General features: G+C 40.1%; 1 protein-coding gene and 1 long non-coding RNA gene across 2 annotated transcripts; one reads left to right on the top strand and one right to left on the bottom strand.

The window, feature by feature from the left end:
• Nucleotides 1–1,040: 1,040 nt before the first annotated feature.
• On the bottom strand, nt 1,041–24,707 carry LOC307004720 (membrane-spanning 4-domains subfamily A member 4A-like). Its single transcript, XM_079624135.1, has 7 exons — nt 24,488–24,707; nt 23,763–23,873; nt 23,595–23,663; nt 15,773–15,919; nt 14,403–14,516; nt 2,261–2,341; nt 1,041–2,069 (listed from the first exon to the last, which is right to left on the bottom strand). The coding sequence occupies exons 1-7, from the start codon at nt 24,674–24,676 to the stop codon at nt 1,983–1,985; spliced, it is 798 nt and encodes a 265-aa protein (XP_079480261.1). The 5' UTR covers nt 24,677–24,707; the 3' UTR covers nt 1,041–1,982.
• Nucleotides 7,618–10,586, top strand: LOC307004733. The gene is made up of 3 exons (XR_013799124.1): nt 7,618–8,012; nt 9,804–9,938; nt 10,326–10,586. It is a non-coding gene; the product is annotated as an uncharacterized lncRNA (long non-coding RNA).
• Nucleotides 24,708–25,169: the final 462 nt, after the last annotated feature.

Genomic DNA, 25,169 nt, shown 5'->3' with positions numbered 1-25,169 from the left:
TTAACAAGGTGCTTTGCAATAAGAAACCCGTGGTTCTGTTCAGAAGGTTAAATGACTCTTCCATAGCTTCATTAGTTTCTGTTTCGGATTAATTAATTTTCACTTTCCATTTTACCCATGTATGCGTGATTGTATATATGTGTTTGTTTAGATTAGTTATGTGTTCGTTATTTTAACGATCTGAAACGCAAGTATCAAATGCGAAACGCAAGTAATTTTGTGGGCGGATCCCAGGCGCTGTTGCTATTATACCGGCGGGATAAATTACTCTAGCGCCCGACGCAAATCTAAAATGTGTTGGTCTGAAGTCGCTTCATTATTCATAGATGTGGTTTGGGCGTAACATGAAATAAACCAATCAGAGCGTCCTCTCACATTCCTTTTAAGAGCCGGCGCGCTTGTTCCATGGCGGATTGCTATTATAACGGCGGGTTTGCCAGCACACGCCAGGAGCGGTTCACAGCCGAGGAGACCGAAGGCTGTTCTCGTCAGGGCCGTAAAACACAGAGAAGTGACATTGTATGGGGATGATGGGAGAAACCCACCCAAATTAGCTTCGGTTAAACGGGCGTATAATAATTTGGGTAAATGTGTAAGCTAGATTTATGCCTTTTTTTATTTTTACATCTTCACGGACACAACAGTGATTTCCCTCGTGAGTTAATATTTTTCCTTGTAATAATGTATGATTTGCAAAAATGAAAACTGCTGCGTCTGTTTATATTAGAGAATCATGTGTATGGATCATCAAGTGTATGCGCGTTGTTCACAGGCTACATAGGCTAATGGCCAAGCACGCGCCCTTAAAATAGCATATGACTATCGCGCAACGCGCCACTGTGTTTAGACTAGGTTTTTCCTGGTCAGTGGCGGAATTGTTTTCTAAAACTGCAAAATAGCACCAGGGAACGTTTGTGCCGGAACACGCCTCCTCTTTTCGCTAAAGGTATGAATAATACATGCGTCGGTGTACAAAGTCAATTGCGCTGGGTGCAAGATGGGGCCCAGAGTGTTTGTAGGATGAACAGATTAATTGATTGTAATATTTTTATTTGTGCATTTAATGTAATATTAATTCAGCTACATAAAGTCAATTATATTAACTGATCTAAATATTAATAATAAATTACAACAAGTTCATATATTACAAGTACATTTATTATAACATTTCCCCTTTCAGCTAATTTGCTACACATTTATCTGTGATATTGTTGACCTTGCTAAAATTAAATAGTTTGATGTTGGCCTAATCTTTTTAGACAGGGTAGAGCAATATATTTTAACACTTTAGAAACTTTTGGCTACACAAAAGATTTTGTGGAAAAATCAAGGTTTTATATAATGCTTCTCTGTGTTATGTTCTTGCTCAAAGTCGTAAAACACTATAAATCAAAGTCTCAGTAGGAACTCTAAATCCAATCTGTTTATCATATAGATTAGTTTTACAATCTCTTTATGAACTTTTTAAAGCATCAAAGTGGTAGTTGTGTAGCTGTCAAAGGAGGTACAGAAATCTCTCAGATTTCATCAAAAAGATATTCATTTTTTGTCCCGAAGATGAAAGTCTGACGGGTTTGGAACGACATGAGGGGGAGAAAATTATTGACAGAATTTGGAATTTTGATTGAACTAACCCTTTAATTGACTTGCCTGGTTAAACATAAGTGAAAAAAAGAGATTTTTTTTAATTCTGTATACTTTATTCTTGCCGATTATACTGTATTAAGCAATTAGTTGTTCAAAACAATCTATTCAGTTTCATTAGTTAAGTCAAGAAAGTTTCCTAATCATTAAAGAAAGAAAATCATAAAATATTATCTAGCCTGATAGTTAATTTTTTACACATTTGTGACACATATTTAATATCTGATCAAGTGATTTCTTTCTTTGCTTTATTGTTCTCTTTTGAATGAAAGACATTAGAGATAATGGACAGGAAATCACTGGGAAAGACCCTTGTGTCCCATCTCAAATGTCGACTTTTAATATTCATTTCTTTTAAATTCACTGTATTGTGGAGGATTTTCTGCAGGATGGTGATACATGGCAGGGTTGTTGACCACAGGTATCTAAAAGAAAATGATATACATGATCAGCTTCCTAGCGTAAATAATACTTATTTATTGATATTATTAAACAATTAATGCACCCATTACTTAGTGCTTTACACACTTCAAGATCATATATAGTGACACTACATTTAAAAAAATACATTGTTTTGTGGAATTGTTTTGGAAGTAGGGTTAAAAGCTTCTCTTACCTCTGAGTTGTAAGGAACTTGGAAGTGATTGGGCCTATAATCACAGGGCTGTGCGATTATAACTTGTGGAACAGACGTCACCTTTGGAAAAATACACATGTAGAGTTTGTCTTCTTACTGTGAGATGCCACACGTGCAATGACACTGGCAGACAGTTTCAGTATTACAGGTGTCAACATACTTCGAATGAAATAGAAAAAAGCAAGACAGAAATCCTGAAATTAAATCAGGACTGAAATGTCCTAATGTGGAACCTTCATCTCGATTTTTTTTTACAAATAATTTCACAACTGAAAAAACAAAACAAAAAAACATGACATTTCCCAGTAGATTCTAATGTTGTTGTTTTTGGAGCAATTAAAGGGATAGTTTAACCAAAAATTAGAACTATCCCTGTAAACTGGAGTTTGTAAACTATTAGTAGAGTCGTTTCTGCTGAACATTGTTGAGAGACTCACACACTCAGGTAATTATCAAGGGGGTAATTCATCCGCCGGAAACTGAAGCTTCCCCGGGCGCCGCCATTGATTAGCGGACCCCCAGCTGCTGTTAGCCTTCCATTGACTCCCATTCATTTTGACAGCGAATAACTTTACATCTGAGGCGTTTAAAGACTCCATTAGTCCATTATTTATTTCTAAAGAAACACGAGAATGTATAAAAGGCTCCATTACCTTGTATCTTACGTTATGGCCCCGTAGAAGCCGTTTTTGTAAAAATAGGCTAACGATTGCGTCATAATCACGCGACTCTGTCGCACAAGTTGAGAAATTACCGTATAGAAGGGTGGAGAAGCTCGCAAGCAATCGGGGGGACGTGGAAGCATAAAGTCAAGGGAGAAGCCCATAGAGAGTGATAAAGTTGCTCCCGCTGCTAGCTCATGGACAGCTAATGCTCACGCTCTCCGTCTCTGCGAGATTCGGAAGGGAATGATTCAGATTTCTCTCGGCACAGCGACTAGAACACTGACAGCTGTCAGACAGGCTCACGTCACATCTACGTCGTCAAGCTCAGTTTGAGCCTGCGCAGTTCGGTCAGCGAAGTGAGTGCTTCTAATTGACTTCACTTTTCTCCGTTGAAACCTATGGGGTCGCTGTCCAGTTTATATACTGTCTATGGTATTTATACATGTTTAATTTATCTCTGAACATCAATGGCTCAAACGCCCCCTATAGGCCATGACCAGCGACTAGTCGACGTCAAGCTTAAAGTGTCATGGCAGAGCATTAAAGTCCTTATGGTCAACAAAAAGACGTCCGGAAATAATTTACGCGTTTCACAACTTATTCAGAAAAATTACACTGACTGTGTATGGGTTTAAAGACATTTATTTTGAAGCATTTATATTGTTGCTTCAAGCTAAATTATGCTCTTTATTGCAATATAGTGCAATTTAGTAATATGGGATTGTATGTATGTATTTAACAACCCGATCACACCAAATGCGTCTATATAGCACGCAGTGTGTTTATCGTGTAATATACGAAAATGAGTTTTTACGTGCATAGTATACGCATGGATAGCACATGGGTAGGTTTCGGGTGGGGTGCGTGTGTATTATACGCTTGGGTAGGATTAGTGGTGTGGGGTGCATGTGTATATATCACGCAATAAAGTGCGTATCATATGCACGCGCAAAACTGCGTATCATATCCACGCAAAAACTCATTTTCACATATAAATTGCACGATAAACACACTGCGTGCTATATAGAGACGCATTTGCGTGAGAACAGGCTGGTATTTAATGTATATTCAAATCCATTTCTGCTTATATTCCCAGATATACTATACAGTGTGTTCATGCATAATATTTCCTACATAATTACGTACATAATAAATCTTTTTTGTGTTAGTTCAGTTACTTGTTGGCAGTGTGCAGTAGATACACCCATCTCAATTTTAATATCTCACTTATCCTTATCCTGAAAAGACCACAAACATAGACAGGTAGGATTCATTCAAACAGGCAATCGCTCTCTCACTAATACATTCAAATAAATGTACCGTATTTTCCGGACGTATAAGTCGCATCAGTCAAAAAATGCGTCATGAAGAGGAAAAAAACATATATAAGTCGCACCGGACTACAAGTCGTATTTATTTAGAAATGTATTTCACAAAATCCAAGACCAAGAACAGACATTTAATCTGGAAAGGCAAGTTATTCAGCTACACAATAGCACACAGAACAACAGCTGAATAGGTGTCCGGCATGTTAACGTAACACAGGGTTTCCCGCAGCACTTTGGAAGGCGTCCGCCTAAGCAACACACGCCTGCCGCCTTAACTACGTCGTCAACAAAATGTATATGAGCGATATCCGCCGTGTTACTCTGTCCTGTTTAGAGCTTAGATTCTCTGCCCGAGCCCGATGTTTCCCGCCGCTATACTCGGGCCGAGCGCTTGATCTAGAGGCGGGACTAGATGTGATGGCCGAGCGCGGGCGGTAGGCTAATGCACTCACTATGTGTGTGTGCGGCTGCGGGAGAATACAACGATTAAATAGAAATATCTATGAATAAAACATATAAAAACTAATAAATTGTTATTCATCTGTTGCAGAAAAGCAACACAAACAACTAAAACAAAATAGAAACGATTTACAGGCCAGAGTTTCTATTTGTAACATGTTTGCAGCGTTGAGCGATGAAGCCAATCACAGACATATGTGTTGATTTCTGGAACGCAATGGCCAATCAGAAGCATTTAAGAGAGAATCCCCTCACTGCTCAAAACAGACTTTCTGTTCAGTGCTGAATTCTGCATGCTGGCAAATCCTCTGATTATAAAATATATTAAGAAAGATTCATTATGCAGTCAGCTTCATTGATAATAACAGATGTATGAGATCGCGATGAACTGATTTATTAAGGGAGCGCACATTCAGTCATGGCAAACCATGCACGCAGCCTGCGTGCTTTTATGTTAAATTAACAGTGGATTGTGAATGTTAAAGTCCCTGTAAAGTCAAAATTAAGTATATGTTCTGAGTTTGTCATATCACAGAAAAATGTGTTATTAGCCACCTAGCCAAATTTGAATGATAAAAAAGCCGGCAAGTAGATAAAATAAGCTATCAAAATCTTGAAAAAATGAGCAGTATTCTCTGCTCTCAAACGCTGGGGGCGTGTCCGCCGGCTGCGCTGAAACCAGGCGCGGAGTTTGCGGGGGGGCAGGGGGAGCATTGCCCCCCCTGGAGGCTGAAACGGGTAGCCTAATTGCATTTTTTTTAAATTGCATTGTTTAAAATATATATATATATATATTATAAATATTTTAAATAACACAAAACAACCAAATGGTGGTAAGTAGGGAAGTCACCTGTGGGAGAAAAAAAAAATCCGTGGCGACGGTTTTGCAATCCGTCCGCTCAGTTTATAAACCGCACTCACGAATTCTCAAACTGTTCCCTCGGTTTAACAAACCGCACCCACGAGTTTCTAATCCGCGCTCTCAGACTTGTAAACCGTGCCTTCAGTTTTTGTAATCTGTACCCACAAATTCACAAATCGTGCCCAAGCTTTCGCAATCGTTCCCACGGGTTTATACGCACGGATTTGTGGTTCCTCCCCCAGTCGGTGCTGGCAGATTCAACCAGGCCATCTGTTACGGTGCGGGATACGTAGCCTACGCATTGCATTGTGTTTATAAACTTTATTTTCAAAAATTGATAATTTCCTGAATGTTCTAATAAACGACAGAGAGTTGGGTGACGCGACTTTGTCAGCGTTTCGAGAGTATAGCCTTAAAGTAACAAGCAATTTTTTTGGGGGGGAATAACCTCAGTAGCTATAATAGAATAATCAAAAAAGACTTCACATAAAAAAGAAATATAATACAAACACATTTCCAAAACTGTAAAAGGTTAGGTTATTTAACAATTAAAAATAAACTCAAATAGGCCTAATAATAATAATAATTATTATTATTATTATTACATTTAGGCTATACATTTAGAAGATACTTTTATCTAAAACAACTTAAAAAGGAACACAGCAATTAGTCAAATGTCAGTCATAATACAGGTTAGACAAAAATTTGTATTGTTATTAAATGGAATACATCAAATTGTCTTAACTGCGTGCATGTGCATGCTTCAAGTGATTCTCAATTGTAGCGGGTATGGGGTGGAATATATACGATTTAATATGAATGACGTGCATCAAAATCTTTTGTTTATTTGTGATAATCTTAGCACTTTATTATTATTGTTTAACCGGTATTATGACTGATATTTGACGAATTGCTTTGTTCCTTTTTTGTACGTTTTGGACAAAAGTGTCTTCTAAATATGTAGCCTAAAATGTAATAATAATAATAATTATTATTATTATTTGAGTTTATAACTATACATGAGTTCACTTAATATGTTCATCATAAAATAAGTTATCAATGCTTTATTTTTATAGGCTATATTTTACAGTTTTGGATAAAATAGGCCTACATTTTTTTGCAAAATTTTTGCTTAAAAATAAAGCATTCATAAATTATTTTATGATAAACATATTAATGACTTAAGTGAACTCATAAACGCAAATAATAATAATAATAATCAGCCTATCATTATTATCATCAGGCTACAAGGCTACATATTTAGAAGACGCTTTTATCCAAAAAATGAACACAGTTAGACAATAATGATACAGGGTTTTATTTGATTGTCACATTCAAGATTTTGACGCATATCCAAGTGCGGAGTGTGAGCACTTGTATTTTCCTATCAACTGTGGAAACAACTTAAAATACTCTATAATGTCTGGTCATTTCTGTTCATTTTTGAGACGCGCTCCAGTTCACGGAGATCATGAAAGCGCGCCTGATTGTTTTGTTTTATTTTAAAAAAGCACAACGGTTTCTTGTTGTTGTGAGTTTACACAAAAAAAAGTAGTTGCGAATGATGTATTATTATTTTCTGTATGACCAGAAATTATAGAGTATTTTAAGTTGTTTCCACAGTTCGCGCCCGCGCCTCCGTGCCATGCAGTGCGCGCTCAAGCCTTGTTTATACTCGACGCGTCCGCACGAGCGCGCGGCAAAAATGACGTCGCCCAGCCAACACACCCATGTGGGGCCCATATGGGTTACAAATGGGCGACAGGGGTACAGAGTGGGCATGGGCTCAAAATGGGCTTCTTATCTGGGGCCCACTTGGGTCAACTGAGTAAGTCCAACATGGGCAAACCCAGTTGGGCTCCCTTTGTGGGGCCTAGGTGGTTCACTAATGGGAAATGAGTGCATTGGTTGAAAATGGGCTACACTTGTGGATCAGTTTACAGAGGAAGTGCAAACAGTCAAACCCAAAGTTTTTTTTTTTTTTACAGATAGTACACACATATGCACCTTTGAAATTACTTTTATCTATACAAATGCCAACAAAATTGCCATTTTAACCAATTTTCTGCCAATTAAAAGGACCAATACCCTGCAGATACTGTCACAGTGGTGCAGTCAAAAGTATGCACACTTTTACTCAGAATATAATTTAAACAGTTACAAAAAGACCTACAGGTACAGACACGGTGACAGATAAAAAAAAAAAAAAAAAACTTTTGCAGGATGGATCTCGCGAGATTTCATTCAGCGCCATCCCATGGATCTCGCGAGATTTCATTCAGCGCCATCCCATCCCCCTCGCCCTTTTCGCGCCCGCGACACCATTCACTCTCTAGTCTCTCACTCACTCTCTGCTGTAATTTTCGGGAGGAGATTTGGAAGATTCTCGCTGTCTTCGTAGTCAAGGCTAAGTCAAGGTAAGAAAGTTACATTTCACAATATAAATGTTAATTCAAAAACATTGTTTTCAAAACACGATGTTAACCAAAAGCTTGTCACTTTAGAATTTCGAATTCCAGAACGCGCAATATGTTCCCTTATTTCTGGCGCCAAGATCTGTAACGTTAACTAACATTCTTATTTTTTATGTTATTGTTAATACACCAACTGTGTTATGACAAATTGATTGGAGTTGAGACTCCAACTTTACAATTTTACCACTGTTTTACGATAACGTTAAATCCCACAATGACAGCAATTTTTTAACTTGTATAAGATCGATGTGCACATCAAACAGCCAAAAGGAAAGCATTTCCTTATTAATTTTTCGAATGCAATTACAAGACAAGCCTGTTTAATCGTGTCTGCTCCCGTTTATTTTGTGATCACAGAACAACGCCATAACTTACAGCGACCATTTCAGCAGCCGTTAGCTGTTATTTTAAAAGTGTGCACATTCAATGAAAAAATCCCCTTCTCAAATGTTATTTTTTTTATTAATCTTTAATAAATGTCTATTTCGTCACAGAACAACTAGTATCCGCTCAATTATGAGATTCGAGAAGCTTTAACACCATCTGCGCGGCCTGTGCTTTTTTTCCCTTTTTTTATTTAACGTTAGTGCTAATTCAAATAACAAATGGCACAAAATAGGCTATATAGAATATAGTTAACGTTACACTTTAGAATACTGTTCCAATTCCTTCGTAATTTATGCATTATGAACTCATATAGTAGTTATCTGTATGAAAAACAGCAGTTATTGATTAGTTATAGAACTACCACATTCAACTGAGGGCTATTACTATTTCATTAATCAGAGTTCCTTGTTAGATAATATTAGTTAGTAGATAGTGTTTTACTCATTTGTTCCTGTGTAGTTATTCATTGATGATGGAAGAGTATTCTAAAGTTTCACTCAAAATATTAACTATTATAACACTTTACGGTAAGGGTACATGAATTATCATGAATTCATGCATGAATTATGCATTCATTCATGCATTAATATCTCATGAATCATCAGGAACTAGCCTAACACAAGTTCAACGTTTTCATTTACAACTTAATGGATGAACAACACCTTAATTAAAACATTAACTAAGATGAGTACATCATCATGAAATATGATTTATTACGCATGATCATGATTCTTTCTTTTTTTACAGTTATGCCACCATATTGTTCATCAGTGTTTCAAAGGACCTAGTCAGCGTTTTAGTTGAGGGGCCACACACATGATGAAGTCATTGATAGATAATGCTTAGTTAATGATGACTACTGTATTTGAAAAATAGACCCCAAAATATACCAATCAATATACCAATCACAGCTCATCATAGCACTCCAATTTTGTTGCCATTCAAATACAGTAGTCATCATTAACTAAGCATTATCTATCAATGACTTCATCATGTGTGTGGCCCCTCAATTAAAATGTTTATAATAAAGTTAAATCATTATTAAATACAAGTGAGGTTCTACAAATAAAATAAGTAAAAATACACTAGTTACAAGCATAGGTAAATACAATAGAACAAAAGTTACTAAATTAATTTAACTGTAGTTTTCAGGTACAGGTACAGAACCAGTCCCTTGTTTGTTTGGTTAATAAACCTTTGCAGCAAAAATGTCGTGTTTGACAGAATATTATATCTGATGCCATTATTGTATTACCTGAAAAATAACATGGTGGAGATTTCTGCTTTGTTGCAAGGGCTCAAATAAGGAATTTAATCTCACTCTAATGCTCTTTATCTTTTTTACAGGAAGCTTGAAAAAAATGCCCTTACAAACCAGATTACTAGAAGAGATGCTGAAAAGGCAGTGTCAAAGTGGCTAATTGGTGCCAGGGACAGGGGAGGAAACCGTACAGCGAGGGCACGTGGTGGAGAGCAAGATGGGTAAAAGTCATTATCATTAAAACTGCAAAGGAGAGAGAGCATTGGTGACAACAAAGTGAATATAATAATTACTACAATACTAATTTCTAGAAATTACTTAAAATGAAGTTTTATTAACTAAGTTCGGGAGGAGCACGTTCAGATAATTAACACGAGTGTATAGCACTCAGCAATCAACGATAAGAGGGTAAAAAAAAGTGGTAAAAGTTGGTCAAAATTTTTATCTTGTGCCTCCAATATGTGCAGTGTTCCGGGACAGGTTTGAAAACCCCTTATCTACATAAGCTTGATTTGGAGCACCAAAAGACTAACCTGACATCTGAACTGTGAGAAAAGGAATTGCAAAAGTTGAAAAATGGTTGATTTATTTATTTTCTCTTTTCAAAGGGCCGTTGAGAGAGCGACAACAGAGGACTGAGATTCTGCACTTTTGTTTGTGAAATATAGAGTTGTCTGACAGAGGACTGAAAAGCTGCACTTTTGTTTTGTTTATGAAATATAGAGTTGTCTGACAGAGGACTGAAAAGCTGCACTTTTGTTTTGTTTGTGAAATATAGAGTTGTCTGACAGAGGACTGAAAAGCTGCACTTTTGTTTTGTTTGTGAAATATAAAGTTTGTCAAAAGCTTTCACTTTTGATACTTGTCTGTTAATATAAATATTATGTTAATAAAGTAAAGCATGAAGTAATTGTTTCTGTTCATTGATTACATATAATGTTTATATTTAGGGGTTTACTGTAAAATAAGGTAACCCAAAAAGACAAATATGGTAGCCCATATATACACCTGTTGTGGCCCATAAGAGCCCTAGATAAGACCTATCTGGGTCCCATCATCATCCCATGTGGGCAGACTCCTGTAGGCCCTAAATGGGAACTACCTAGGCTACCCCTATGGGCCCGATATGGAGCCCACCAAGAGCCCATCATCAACCCATCTGGGCTAACACATGTGGGGCCTCCATGGAAACTGCGGCCAAAATTAGCTGGGTCCCAGCTGGGTAGCCCGGGTGGGCCCTGGATATCAGCCCATTTGCAGCCCGTTTGGGCCCCACATGGGTGTGTTGGCTGGGCGTTGCGGTGTGGGCGGTCGCGCGCGTTGGGTGCGCAAAGCGGCGCAAAGGCCCATTTCGCCTGGCGGTGTGCACGGCAGATTTTGTAACAGCGCGCGCGGCTCCGCATCCGAAGATGAACGACTTCGAGCCGAATCTGGCCGAGCACGACCTTCTCATCGCACCAGCACCCAGTTTGTGTGTCTAAATTAGTTGCTTACATTTAAAAAATGAGCATACAATAGCATAAAAAGCCTTTTTAATGAACATAAAGGTCCATGGTTAATACAAATGTACACGAAAGTTAATGAAATGTTTAGTGAAATTAGAAAATATTTAAGAGATCGTTAATGTAGCCTATTTGTATACGTACATGTATTTCCATATAGGCTAGCCTACATATATTTTGTTCTAATGTCACAAGTAATAATCTCAGGGTTTACTGGGTTTTACACGATTATTTTTGTATTGGTGGTGGTAACTAAAATAAACATTGTCACGTGTTTATATTTCTTCTTCTCACCGATTCCTGATGGTTTAGAGAGGACAATTACTCGAGTCGCCCCCTGTAGTTTCAAAGAATAGTACAACGGCGAGCGCGTCAAGTATAAACGCCTCGACCGTTTGGAGAGGTGCGCGCGCGGTCAGCGGAGACTCGCGCTCGTGCGGACGCGTCGAGTATAAACAAGGCTTCACACTCCGCATGCACAAACCCTTGGATATGCGTCAAAATCTTGTGTTTATTTGTGATAATCAAATAAAACCCTGCATTGTCTAACCTGTATTATGACTGACATTTGACTAATTGCTGTGTTCCTTTTTTGTAAGTTGTTTTAGATAAAAGTATCTTCTAAATGTATAGCCTAAATGTAATAATAATAATAATAATTATTATTATTATTAGGCCTATTTGAGTTTATTTTTAATTGTTAAATAACCTAACCTTTTACAGTTTTGGAAATGTGTTTGTATTATATTTCTTTTTTATGTGAAGTCTTTTTTGATTATTCTATTATAGCTACTGAGGTTATTCCCCCCCAAAAAATTGCTTGTTACTTTAAGGCTATACTCTCGAAACGCTGACAAAGTCGCGTCACCCAACTCTCTGTCGTTTATTAGAACATTCAGGAAATTATCAATTTTTGAAAATAAAGTTTATAAACACAATGCAATGCGTAGGCTACGTATCCCGCACCGTAACAGATGGCCTGGTTGAATCTGCCAGCACCGACTGGGGGAGGAACCACAAATCCGTGCGTATAAACCCGTGGGAACGATTGCGAAAGCTTGGGCACGATTTGTGAATTTGTGGGTACAGATTACAAAAACTGAAGGCACGGTTTACAAGTCTGAGAGCGCGGATTAGAAACTCGTGGGTGCGGTTTATTAACCCGTGGGCACGATTTGTTAAACCGAGGGAACAGTTTGAGAATTCGTGAGTGCGGTTTATAAACTGAGCGGACGGATTTTTTTTTCTCCCACAGGTTACTTCCCGGGCTCCGTACCCAATTGATAGGCGCAGAGTCCCAGCTGCTACAATGATTTTTTTTTTTTTTTTTTTTTTGCCCCCCCTGGCTCGAACGTCAAACTCCGCCTATGCCTGAAACCTGTCTGATTGACATCCAACTTCTCGAGTGACTTTATGCATGAAAGACTCTGTCTCTTTTGTGGTCGGAAAGGGACTGCTTTGTGAACAGATAATAGTTTAAATTACTTGGCTAAGGAATCATATTGATCATATAAATAAACAAAAAAATCACGTTAGAGGGTTGCAGAATTTAGTAGGCTACTTACTGTGGATTACCTACTATAATTATAACATAAGCACACAAGGCAGCCTACCCTCATTGGTGGGCACGCACTGCCGATGATGGCACAGTTGTCGGCGCGACGGGAGGATGAAGGCCGAGGCGGGAGATAGTCGGTTCGGCCCCATTCACCAGTAACAGCGGATTATCAGAGCATCCCAGTTGTCTCCGACGAAAGTTTATAAAACTATCCCATGTAAAATTATCACTACAGAGGCAGATTTTGGTGGTGATCCTCAGCTCTCCATCAAGGTGGCTCTTCACAAAATTAATCCACCTCTTCTTGATGTGATCATTTTTAGGAAATTTAAATAAGGAAACCGATCTGTTTCGTACATGATCGCATCCAGGTAGTACGCATTTCCGTGACGAAGGCATAGCTAACTAGCAAACTGTAGGCTGTAGTAACTCGCGATTGAGCGGTCAAACTGATGCGAATGTGCTCTGTTTATATTGTTAGGAGCGGCCAGCCTCAGGGGCTCCAGTGCGTCATCGAGCCCCCGTTTTAGCCCCGCCCAAAAAATCCGGAAAATAGCAATGGTGAAAAACTGTTTAACGGTCTAACTCCACAATTCAGTACTTCGCAGTTCACAGTCTTTGTAATATGTTTTAGCAATACATTTCTAACATTTATAATGTATTTAGATTTTTTTTTTAGAATTGCCTTTACAGGGACTTTAATGCTTTAATAACAAATAATTTATCAGGAGCATTTATGCTGATGTTTATGGTGGTGACACATAGGCTAACACAAAGTTAAGTTACACCTTAACTAACACATTTTCTGCGGGAAAACCCTACACAACATATAACATATACCTGGGAGGCAGAATAGGCTAAAGTAACATGAGCCAGCGAGTCCAACAAGTTACCGGTAAGCAAGTACACCAATCTCCCGATCTCATTCCTCAACACTGAATCCATTGAATTCTTCGTCTGTGTCGCTTCTGAACAACTCCGTCAACTAGAGCGCCCTCTCGTGCTGCAGACGGTAATGTTTTCTCTTGGTTCATCTTAGTCAGTATGAATTAATTTTGACATATTAGTCGCATCTGACTATAAGTCGCAGGACCAGCAAAACTATGAAAAAAAGTGTGACTTATAGTCCAGAAAATACGGTAATCTTTCTGTTCTACTTTAGAATGAGCAGAAATCCAACGACCCATTGGAAAAATAACTGATACAAATGATCTGTCGGAGCAATATCCTCGAGGGCAGTGCTGTCATATAGCGCAGTTGTGCACAAGGCGATCCAAGTTTGAGTCTCGACTCCAGGTTTAGGCTCTTGTTGCAAATTATGACGTGTTCCCATCTCTTGTGTTTTTATTAATGATGTCATCAGCGATACGTCAACTTCGCTTAGTTCGCTTAGGTCGTTCAATTAATTTACATTCACATAATTTCCAACTTTTTTGTGGAGAGAATTGTAAAGCTTGAGAATTTTACATATAAAAAAATGTTTGTGGATTTGAACATTTAAAAGAGAAATTTAATAAATAAATATTTTTAGTGTTTGTTGGTTCTTTTAAAACGTGAACACCCTTAAAAGTAACTATTTCCATTCTATATGCATATCTGAGGAGTTGACTTGACGCATCACTCACCTGTGGAGAACAGCAGCAGGCGATTTTACAGGCAAATGCTGACAGAGAGAGGGAGATGATACACTGAAGGCCGGTGAATATCAACAATACACCACTGATTCCCAAGAAGAGAGTCTGAGAGAGATTTCAACATTAGCACACATTTTTTTTTGATAATAGCACTCACATCAGTACTAGGGCTGTCACTTTTTGTTCGAAAACTGATTGCACAATCGATCGGACCAACCAACACAAGTTTCGAAAATGAAAATAGGGAATGGATTTTAATGGCTTTCAGGACGCAGAATGCGCAGCGCTGGCCGCTGGGTTCAGCGTTGCGCTTCAGATACAACGCGATTTGCGCGATTGAACTTTGACCGCGGCGTGCGCACCGCTTGGTCGACCCAGCAACAAAATGTCTTGCACTATCTGTAGCCTATTGAATGGCTCAGCCATTGAACCGCACAGTCCAATGGCATAGATCTGACCAATTGTTGGTGTGTTTTGGAGGTAAAAACAAAAGAGCTGCTTTCACAAAACAGAATGTCTCGCAAGCCATTGAAATGAATGGGTCTCATAGCGCCGCGAAGGCCGCGATTTCTCTCAGAGCGCGTCCAGCTCGTCACGATATGCCCGCAGCGAACGCGCATCACACAGCAACTGCAGGTTCTGATAAACACACATAACAGCAAATTATAGCCTACTTCTGCATAAGGTGTCGCCAGTATTTAGAAAATTTCAAGCATAGGCTACAGATAGCTTACAGACTCGGGCTACGTAGGTGAAATTTGTTTGACATTTCTAATCGTGAAAAAATGCTAAAGCCTGCAGTAATGTTTTTCATTGATGTTATGGCAGTCCACTCTGCTTTTCGAGAATCTTACACTCCTGTTTGTAATTGTACAAGAAATTTTATGCCAATAAATCATCAGAAATATTATGCGTCTCAAGCGCCCTCTTTACGTTTGTCCTAATGCCTGTTAGTTGTCCGTGGATTGGCCTATATTTAGCGTTGAAAATGGAAACGTCTTTAGACATGGAAAATCGATTTTACAATCGATTCAATGAACACTTGTCTCGAAAATCGAAAAGGATTTTTTCACAAAAGTGACAGCCCTAATCAGTACACAAGTTCAGAATCTACCATCCTTGAGGTTCATATAGTAATACAACATATTTAAAAGGTCAAACTGGACTGAGTTAACAATTAATGTATAATGTCAAGGCTTTATTTAATTGTAAATGATCAGTAATAGTAAGAGATCTATAAACTACTTCTGAAATGTTGGAAAAAAGATTGGACAGGTTATAGCTTGACTTTTGACAAGTACTGACCACACAGTGATCTTGTGATTACTAAATAAATGTGAAGATAAAAGTTGGTGACATACCCTGTACTTTACATCAACACGAGGACAATCATCAAACCAGCAGCGACTGTACCTCAGCGGCCCTATACCCAAATCCATTGAAATTATGATAAAGGAAGTGCCTGCAAATAGAGCACTGAAAATGTTCATTCCAAGGGAACCTTTCACCTATAGGTAGAAAAAGAAAAACATAAAATGGATTAAAAAATGAACAAGTACTTTAGCTTGTTAACATACCGGTAGGTGAAAAGGTATTCTACCACACCCAACAACAGTATGAACGTTGAAACGAGAGGAAAACATTAAAAAAACATTGAAATTTAGATGAATTGCATGTCATAGGTCAATTTCAAGTGATTGTGGAGTTAGCATTTGCAGCTCAACATTTTCTGTATAAGAAAGTATTTAACATTCCCCCAGTTTCACAGACAAGTAAAGCCTTTTTGCCATCACAAGCTAGTCCAAGACTAAGAAAAATGCATGTTTGAGCTGTTTTAACTGAAAGCAACTTGCACTGACAGATCTTAAAACATGTAATGTTAATGTTTTTTTTTCAAAGGAACGTTCATAAAAGCTATTTAAATGCCCTAATTGAACTAAAGGCCTAATCCTGGGTTAATCTAAGCCCTGTCTGTGAAACCAGGCCTTAATGTCCTTTTTTATTTGTACTATATGTGTGGCCTTCTAATCTTTTTAAACTATTTCTTTGTGTGAACTATTGGGTTTATTACTTAAACTGTAATGTTAACCCCTTGAAGTGGTGGTAAAATGCCATTTTCACAAGATGTAAAATAAATCTCTGATGTCCCCAGAGTGCGTGTGTTAAGTTTTAGCACAAAATACCCCACAGATATTTTTATATAGCATGTTAAAGTTGTCACTTTTTGAGGATTTGCAAAAACGCACCGTTTTGTGCCTGGCCCTTTAAATGCAAAAGAGCTGCACAGAGGGCAGGTTTCAAGAGCTTGTGTGTGTGTGTGTGTGTGTGTGTGTGTGTGTGTGTGTGTGTGTGTGTGTGTGTGTGTGTGTGTGTGTGTGTGTTAGCAGCTGCGATTACCTCACGCAGACACACTAAAATGACAGAAACTGTTCTGCCTTTAATGTTAAAATGGAGTCAGACAAAATGGAGAGACTCAAGAAGAAGTGACAACATGTAGAATGCAACAGGACGTCTCTGAAAGGTTAGTTGATGAATTTCTGTTGCTAATGTGGAGTTAACTATCTTCAATTAGGATATTCTGTCATGATAATCTATAAATCGCTCGTATAGGAACTGTTGTGAGGTGCACACATAGTGACTTTCTATTGCATGTGAAAAGATGGATGCTAAAGTTTGAGCTGACTCACAAATGTACTCTTATACAACAACTCTTCTCCCTCTTCTCAACATGGACTGCGTGTTCCCGGGGCCGGGGTTTATGTACATTTTAGGGTTGGTGATGTCACTAACCCGGGAGGAATGTCGTGTAGTCCCTACCAGCCGTTTGTTGTAGTCCTTTTCTTTAAAAGCAAATATCTTCCTTTGCTTTGAACTTTGAGCGTTGTAACTTTGGAGGTGTTGTTTATGCTCAAACAGCAACATTTCACACTTACTAAAGTTGGAAAAGTGAAATCATACTCAACCACCCCTTTAAGAAGTACAATATCAGCCCAAAAGATTACAAATGTATTTTTTCCACAAAATTTGGTACACTTACTATTTCCCTTTCAAGGGAATCTCGAGATTGATGCAATGGGAACGCTTTGCGTGATGACGTCTTGAAGCACATGTGGCGGAGCGTCAAAGGTAGTTGACTTCACGAACCAGGAAACTATAAAGCCTGCTTGAAAACAGAGCGCCAGCTTCTGTGTCTTCAGTAGCGTTCTTTGTGAAACTGTCCCATGTCATTTGTATATGTATATTATATACAGGGTGCGATTTGCCGGGGGGGATGCGTGGGATTTCCTCCTTTCTGGTCAATGTATCCCTGCCTCTGCTTAATTATTTTTATCCCCGGTGGGGACAGCGCCAGGGCCAACCGTTTTTCCCTGATCTCCACACTGAGGTGTCGAGATCATGGGAAAAAACGGTTTCATACAGAGTGTATAGTGCACAAACATCAAATTACTAATCTATGCCAAAAGTGGAAGAGACGCTTGCAAGCTCTCTCTCGAAGCGGCATCTTCCCTAAAGGCCCCAGCATTACCCAAAAAGCCAGTCAGAACTACATCTTCTCTAGTGGGTAAAGCTTACTCAGCCTCTGGTCAGGCTGCAGCATGTCTCCACACTATGGCTGCTGCAGGCCTACCAGGCGGAGTTGTTAAAAACCTGAATGAGGGCAGGGGAATTGGCCCTGATGTAGTTTGCGAACTACGTCGAGCCACTTATTTGTCTCTCAGGCCCACCAAGGAGACGGCTAAATCCATCGGCCGCTCTATGGCAGCCCTCGTGGCCACTGAGAGGCATCTGTGGCTCAAACTTAGTAATATAAAGGAAAAGGACAAAAACTTCCTCATGGATGCACCCCTGTCACCTTCGTGCCTCTTCGGCGACGCCGTGAACTCAGTTGTCGAGAGGTTCCAGGAGGCAGCCAAACAGGCGGCCGCTTTCCAGAAACTCCTCCCTGTCGCAGCCCCAAACTTCAAAAGCCAGCTCTTCGCACCGTGCCACACAGAAACAGAGCGTTACCTCCCGTGCTCCCCCACAAACTGGGGACACAGATGGCGCTCTCAGCCGCAGCCTTCTAAGGGTAAGATGGATCTGAGGACCGTCATTAATCCGAAGAAGGCTGCGGGGAAGAGGTCCTGACACCCGAGGGCTCAGGACAGTGAGGGTATTCCCCCCTGAAGGACAGCAGTTAACACCTCATTTTACGGTGCCCGTCTCCCTTCGGTGCCCTCAGGACCATTCTGCCAACCCTGCCACCTCGTGTGCCTCAGGGCGCAGCAGTCTCCGGTGAGCACATATCTCAAGGACCACCCGGAAACGTAGTGGCCTTGAGATGTCTGGCCCCTCCGAGGAGGGTCTCAGAGTGGTCAGTTCAGTTGTTCCCTGCCGGTTCGCCGTTACAGGGCGACGCACTGACTGCTCCACAACAGCTAAATCCAGAAGCCAGTCTCGAGAGGCTGGTACCTCTAGTAGAATTTTTGACAGAGTGGAAGCTACTAAATGTTTCTCTTTGGTCCTGCAGACCATAGAAAAAGGATATCAAATACAGTTCGGGTCCCGCCCGCCCAGGTTTATGGGGGTCCTATCCACCGTGGTGGGCCCCTAGCAGGTTCTGGTAATGGAACAAGAAGTGAAAACGCTGTTAGAGAAAGGGGCCATAGAATATGTACCTCCCTCCAACAGGGAAACCGGGTTCTACAGCCGGTATTTCATAGTTCCGAAGAAGGATGGGGGGTTGCGTCCCATTTTGGATCTTCTAGTTCTGAACGAGTCCGTTATGCAACTAAAGTTCAAAATGTTAACACCGTGACAAATCGTGCCACAGATCAGATCCGAGGACTGGTTTGTCACGATAGATCTCAAGGATGCATACTTCCACATTCCCATCCTTCCATATCACAGGAAGTACCTGAGTTTCGCTTTTGGGGGCAACGCTTAGAAATATCTAGTTCTTCTGTTCGGCCTAGCATTATCTCGGCGCACTTTCACGAAATGCGTGGATGCAGCTCTGGCGCCCATGCGCCTGCAGGGTATTCGCATCATGAAACTACATCGACGATTGGTTGATTCTCAAGGCTCAAGTCGCCTCAGTTGGTGGTTCGGCATCAAGATGTCGTTCTCGCCCACATGAAAGAGTTGGGGTTATGGCTAAACCCCAAGAAGACTGTGCTTTCTTCACTTCAGAGGACCACTTTTTTAGGTGTGGTTTGGGATTCAATGTCGATGCAGGCACGCATAGAGTCCATCCTTTCTGCTGTGAAAAGAATGAAGCTAGGCCAGTCACTCACTGTCAAACAGTTTCAGAGACTGTTAGGTCTGATGGCAGCAGCGTCCAACGTGATACCTTTTGGACTATAGTACATGAGACCCTGCAGTGGTGGCTCAAGACTAAAGGTAATGGAAGACCGATCGCTCTGCTCCCAGGAGTTCTGGAGAGAGTTCGCAGGGACCAGGTTTGCCTACTTCTTATAGCTCCGCGGTGGCCGGGCAGAGTATGGTTCCCCGATCTAGAGTCTGTCCTCGACGGGCCTTCCCTGGAGCTACCCATCAGGAGGGACCTTCTGTCCCAAGCAGGGGGCTCGATATTTCACCCCTGACCTGAACTGTGGGACCTGTGGGCTTGGCCTCTGAGGGGGCCCAGCTCATAGGGACGGGTCTCTCAACTGAGGTTGTGGAGACCATTCTACATTTCCAGAGCTCCTTCCACGAGGAAACTTTGATGTGGAGAGTTTTTACTTCATGGTGTAGTAACCGTCAGTTGGACCCAGTTAATTGCATGGTTGGTACAGTGCTGGAATTCCTGCAGGAGCGGTTCACTACAGGTCTATCCCTGTCCACTTTAAAGGTCTATGTGGCAGCCATAGGTACTTACCAAATTCCTTTGGGTGGAATGTCTTTGGGAAAAAACCTATTGGTATCTCATTTCCTCCGTGGTACTCTGAGGCTGAGGCCTGCAGCTCGCACCAGGGTGCCGACATGGGATCTGGCTATTCAATGCCTATCCCTGGCTCCCTTCGAGCCATTGGAGGATGTTCCGGCAAAGGCCCCGTTTACACAAAGGGAAGACGCAGATGTTTCCCTGTGGTTTGGCCTCTCATTTACACGAAAATCCAGTTATCATCACAGAAAAGTATTATTTCAAAAAATTACGGCCAAAGTGGAGATTTCTGATAACGCCGGTTATGTGTTGCCGTGTCAACTGGGAGAAACAGGGGTTCTAGGTTTTCAAACGTCACATTCTGAGGATTCTGATTGTCTTGCATGGCTTTATCCTTCTCCCTACACTGCCGCCCAACGGATTGGCATAGTTATGATGGCGCTCGATGGCTATTTATGCGGGTTGAACTTTTTTGAAAACGATGTTGTGTGCACGATGTTACTATTGAAAACGGAGGGGAAGAAATATTTGTTTCTCTATATACCCGGCTATGTGTTAATGTGGCCTAAGTTTCTGACCTTGAAAGCTTTGTTCCTCATTGCTACTAGTGCTGATATGTGTATATTTTGGTGTATGACCAAAAATTCATATCACGTTTTTTTTAAAAATTATACCGGTTTTCCGTTTTTTGACGTTTTTTTTTTTTTTCATGCATATTCAGATGTTCAATCCATTTTCAACTCGTTGAGAGAGGAATTGCTGTAGTAAATTGACTTAATTGACTCATTAATGAATATTTTAGAATAATTCCACACTAGTAATACAGGTTTGCATGGCCCCAGAAAATGATGCTGTTGTTTACAAATAAGAGCCAGTCATGATTCTAATGAAGTGAGGAATCAGAATGCAAAGACAATTGTAGTCAAATCAAAATACCAAACTTTTATTGTGCAAATTTCACAATGTTTTTTGTATTTTTAATAAAAACCAATACAAAAAGTAGAACATTAAGAACTTTAAAGTTAAAACAGGTACATTTCACATCTATTCAAGTATTGCTTGCTTTTGCATTGCTTTTGAGGTATATAATTTAATAATCCACCGTTTGCTTTTTTTGTCATAGCAAGTCCCTCTAGCAAACGCGTCTTTAAGTGACATTTGGCTCGACTTTTCTTTTGCTTTCCCCGTGTTACCTGGTGATGTGGAGGGAGCTGAGCCTGCTGACTTTAATTTCATACATTCTTGATATTCCAAGACGTGTTTGCGGCTGAGGTGGTGGAGCAAATTGCTCGTGTTGCCGCCTTTCGCAACTATTTTAGCCCGACAGCACTTGCATAATACGGTTGTTTGGTCAACGTCGGATTTTTGGAAACCAAAAAACCTCCAAACAACAGACCCGGCTCCTTTTTTTGGCACAAGTTCGTCTGTGTCATTTTCTACTACTACTGCAGCATCCATCTTCGGTGTGACGTCCCTCTGGTGCACTGTTGTTTACCGTCGCTGCTTAGAAGTGCAGCATTTTAAAGGGTCCGTCTGAAACTGTCGCGCAGCGTAACGTTCGTTTCGGACGTTGTGTTATCAACACACCGGTATGGCGGTATATTAAAAATGAATATCGTGACGAAAATATACACCGGTTTTTGGTATGAACCGGTATACCGCCCAGCACTAATTGCTACTCTTCTCTCAAAAGGATAGGAGATTTGCAAGCACTGTCGATTGCTCCCTCGTGCTTGGAATTTGCTCCTGGTATGGTTAAAGTGTTCCTTCATCCTAGACCAGGCTATGTTCTAAAGGTCCCCACCAACGTGGCCAGATCTATTATGCTGCAGGCCCTCTGCCCTCCTCCTTTCCAGAATTCGGTCCAGAATAATCAGCTTTTCCCAGTTCGGGCACTAGATGTTTATGTCCACAGAGCTGCCCTGTGGCGTTAATTCTGAACAGCTGTTCGTATGTTTTGGGCCCCCTAACATAGGGTCCCCTGCATCTAAGCAAAGAATGAGCAAAGGGGTGGTCCCACTTGCTTATGAGTCAGCCGGACAGCCCTCTCCTATGGCTGTTCGTTCCCATTCTACTAGGAGTATGTCCTCACCGCATACATTCGTCAGGTTTTACTCTTTGGAATTGGACTCCACACCAGGGTCTCACGTGCTCTCGTCCTAGTGCTGCTCGCACGATTTCACACTGAACAGACATTCGTCGCTATGGTAGCGTTGGTATAGACGTTCCCATAGCGTCAATCTCGAAACAACGCGAGTTCCCTTGAAAGGGAACCCATCGGTTACGACCTCGGGTTCCCTGAAGAGGGAACAAGTGTTGCGTCACCTTGCCATATCTCCGTCATGCCTGTCAGCGACTACTTCAGACTTTTACGAAGCTGGCGCTCTCTGTTTCAAGCAGGCTTAATAGTTTCCTGGTTCGTGACGTCACCCGCCACACCATTGGACTGATTTTACATGTGCTTCAAGACGTCATCACGCACAACGTTCCCATAGCGTCAATCTCGACGCAATGTTCATTCCCTCTTCAGGGAACCGAGGTTACAGACGTAACCGAGGCATTTTCACACATATACAAATATGTACATTTTCATAAAGGTGGGCCATTCAAAATTTTAGGTTATTAGTCACTGAAATGTGATTGGCTACTAGCATACATGTTTTTATTTTAGCCAAGTCATATTATATGTTTTCTTTTGACATCCAACTAAGAAGATTAATATAATTATTTTTAACTTTACTGATCCTCCAGTTACAGTGTTAAAATTTCTGTTGTAGCGGCTAGGTCTAACTTTGACACAATTTGGTGTGAATTCTCAATGTGTCCAGTAGTCTTTGTCTATGAAAATAAGTTTGCATGTCTTCAAAATTTCAATTTGTGGAAAATGAGCATTGCTCAATGAGACAGTTTGATTCACTTATATTGGCACAATGCTTCGATTCATCAAAATTAGTTTGATAACTTTTTGCCAGCAACATCCTTAGCTGCAATGTACAAAATTGAGTGAAGATTGGATCAACGGCCTAGAAGTTTGAAAAATCTATTTATTTATTTTTGAAAATTCAAAATGGCAGAAATGTTTATAGACGGAAATAAAATCAGAGATATACATTTAAGGATTTATGGGGGGGAAATTATTTTGTTTTTCGCCATTACTCAAGACAAGTTTGGGGTCTACAAATTATGGTCACTGATGCCAGATTATTATTATTTTTTGGCAGAAAAATAAGGGAAAAAGAAATCACTACACATTTGATTTGATTTGATTTGATCTGGTGCTCTTAAACCCTGAGAAACAAGACGTGTTGTGTACATACCAAACACAAATTTGAGGGTGAAGTCGATTTGTTTTCTGCAGCAATGCAGAGTGAGCCTGCGATGATGTACTGAGAGCAGAGAGAAAGACACAAATCAAGGCTTCTTTTGGAATATGTAACTTGTGTTATTCAAGACACAACACTTTTTTTTGTATAATTGTTTCTTACGATGAGAGATCCCCAGTAAGGAATACCACTAAAGACAAAGATGGAATCTGCATAAACTGAAGACACGATTCCCAACAGGACAGTCCACAGACCAATCATTATCTGGACAGTCTGTGAAGGACAAGAGAATAACAATATGACAAGCACAATATACATTTATAACAGCTGTAGTTAAGTAGACTGGCTAACTCAGCCTGATCTGCCGGAATTTTGCGGGAACCAATCACAAACTGGCGTATCTACATGGCGCGATATAGGCAGCTTTAGCACGATGACGATAGAGACGTTTTTTTAAAGTATGTCACCTGGATCGTTGGTCTGATTGGTTGAAGAACTATCCAATTGCGTTCAGAGTCATTTTAACTATGCCCGTTGATCCCGCCTCTTCTGCAGTAGAAATACAGCGCAGACTCCCCAGACCAATGTTTAATCTTAAAATATTGAACCTGGTCTGGTGATAGCCAGACTAGTAGTTAGGTACTCTCATTGCATTAATTCACACACTGTTTTAGTATATGCAAACTGTTAAAAAAACATTTGTATGCTTTGTTTGGGCTGATTTACTGTGCTCTGAGCTTCTGCCTGCCTAATGGATTACGACTTTGGTTTGTGTTATTAATAAACTGCACTTTATTTTCAATTGTTGTTGCTGAGTGCTGTCCACAACTACCAATATCATCAAATCATAACACTCACACTGACATAAACACATAAAAATGTCTCACCCCAAGGGCTTTTGGTTGGCCTTTCAGAAAAGGTTGAAGTCTATGAAGAGGTGAAACTCCTGCTAGCTGTTGTCCATAAACAGTCACAGGAACGTTTGTCCCAGTTCCAGCTGCTGGTGTTTGTGTTGGTTGTTGAAACTGGATGACAAACGTTGAGGAGGTCATGGGTATGGGGACAGTCTGCGACATTCTTGTTTCTGAATCTGAAGTTGACAAAATCTGAAATGTACAAAATCATAGTAAATCAAGACTAGATATGATTATAAAATAGGTATACAAATATAAATAGGTTTATATGTAAACTAACTTTACAGTTTATTTATTAAATCTTCATGTTGTTGAAACACTAGTAGTTTAGTAGTTATTAACTTTGGTTAAATTATTATCATCAACTAGAATTAGACCTTGAAACCATACCATGATGGCAGTTGAACAAACCCAGGGTTACAGAATTAGTTTTGAGTTCACAAAACCAAGTCAATCCAATCAGGCTTGGTTGGTACCATGATGCTGATCATCAACTTTCTCTGTCATTGCAGGCTTTATACTGAGTTTAGGTGTGACATCAGTAGCAAACAGCCAATCACATGCTGAGAAACTGTAATTCACTTCTGTCTTCTACAGAATATACTGACTTGAGATTGAAAAATCGTATGAATTTTAACAAATTTACATAACAAAA

The sequence above is a fragment of the Phoxinus phoxinus genome, assembly GCF_949152265.1.
Source record: "Phoxinus phoxinus genome assembly, chromosome: 9".
NCBI classification, from domain to species: Eukaryota; Metazoa; Chordata; class Actinopteri; order Cypriniformes; family Leuciscidae; genus Phoxinus; species Phoxinus phoxinus.
This window is presented reverse-complemented; position numbering and strand designations above follow the sequence as displayed.

Coding starts and splice junctions, on each gene's coding strand:
- LOC307004720 (XM_079624135.1), bottom strand. CDS start 24,676: ATGTCGCAGACTGTCCCCATACCCATGACCTCCTCAACGTTTGTCATC. Junction 23,874..24,487: donor GCCAACCAAAAGCCCTTGGG/GTGAGACATTTT, acceptor TGTCCTTCACAG/ACTGTCCAGATAATGATTGG. Junction 2,342..14,402: donor CCTGCTGCTGTTCTCCACAG/GTGAGTGATGCG, acceptor ATTTTTCCAAAG/GTGACGTCTGTTCCACAAGT.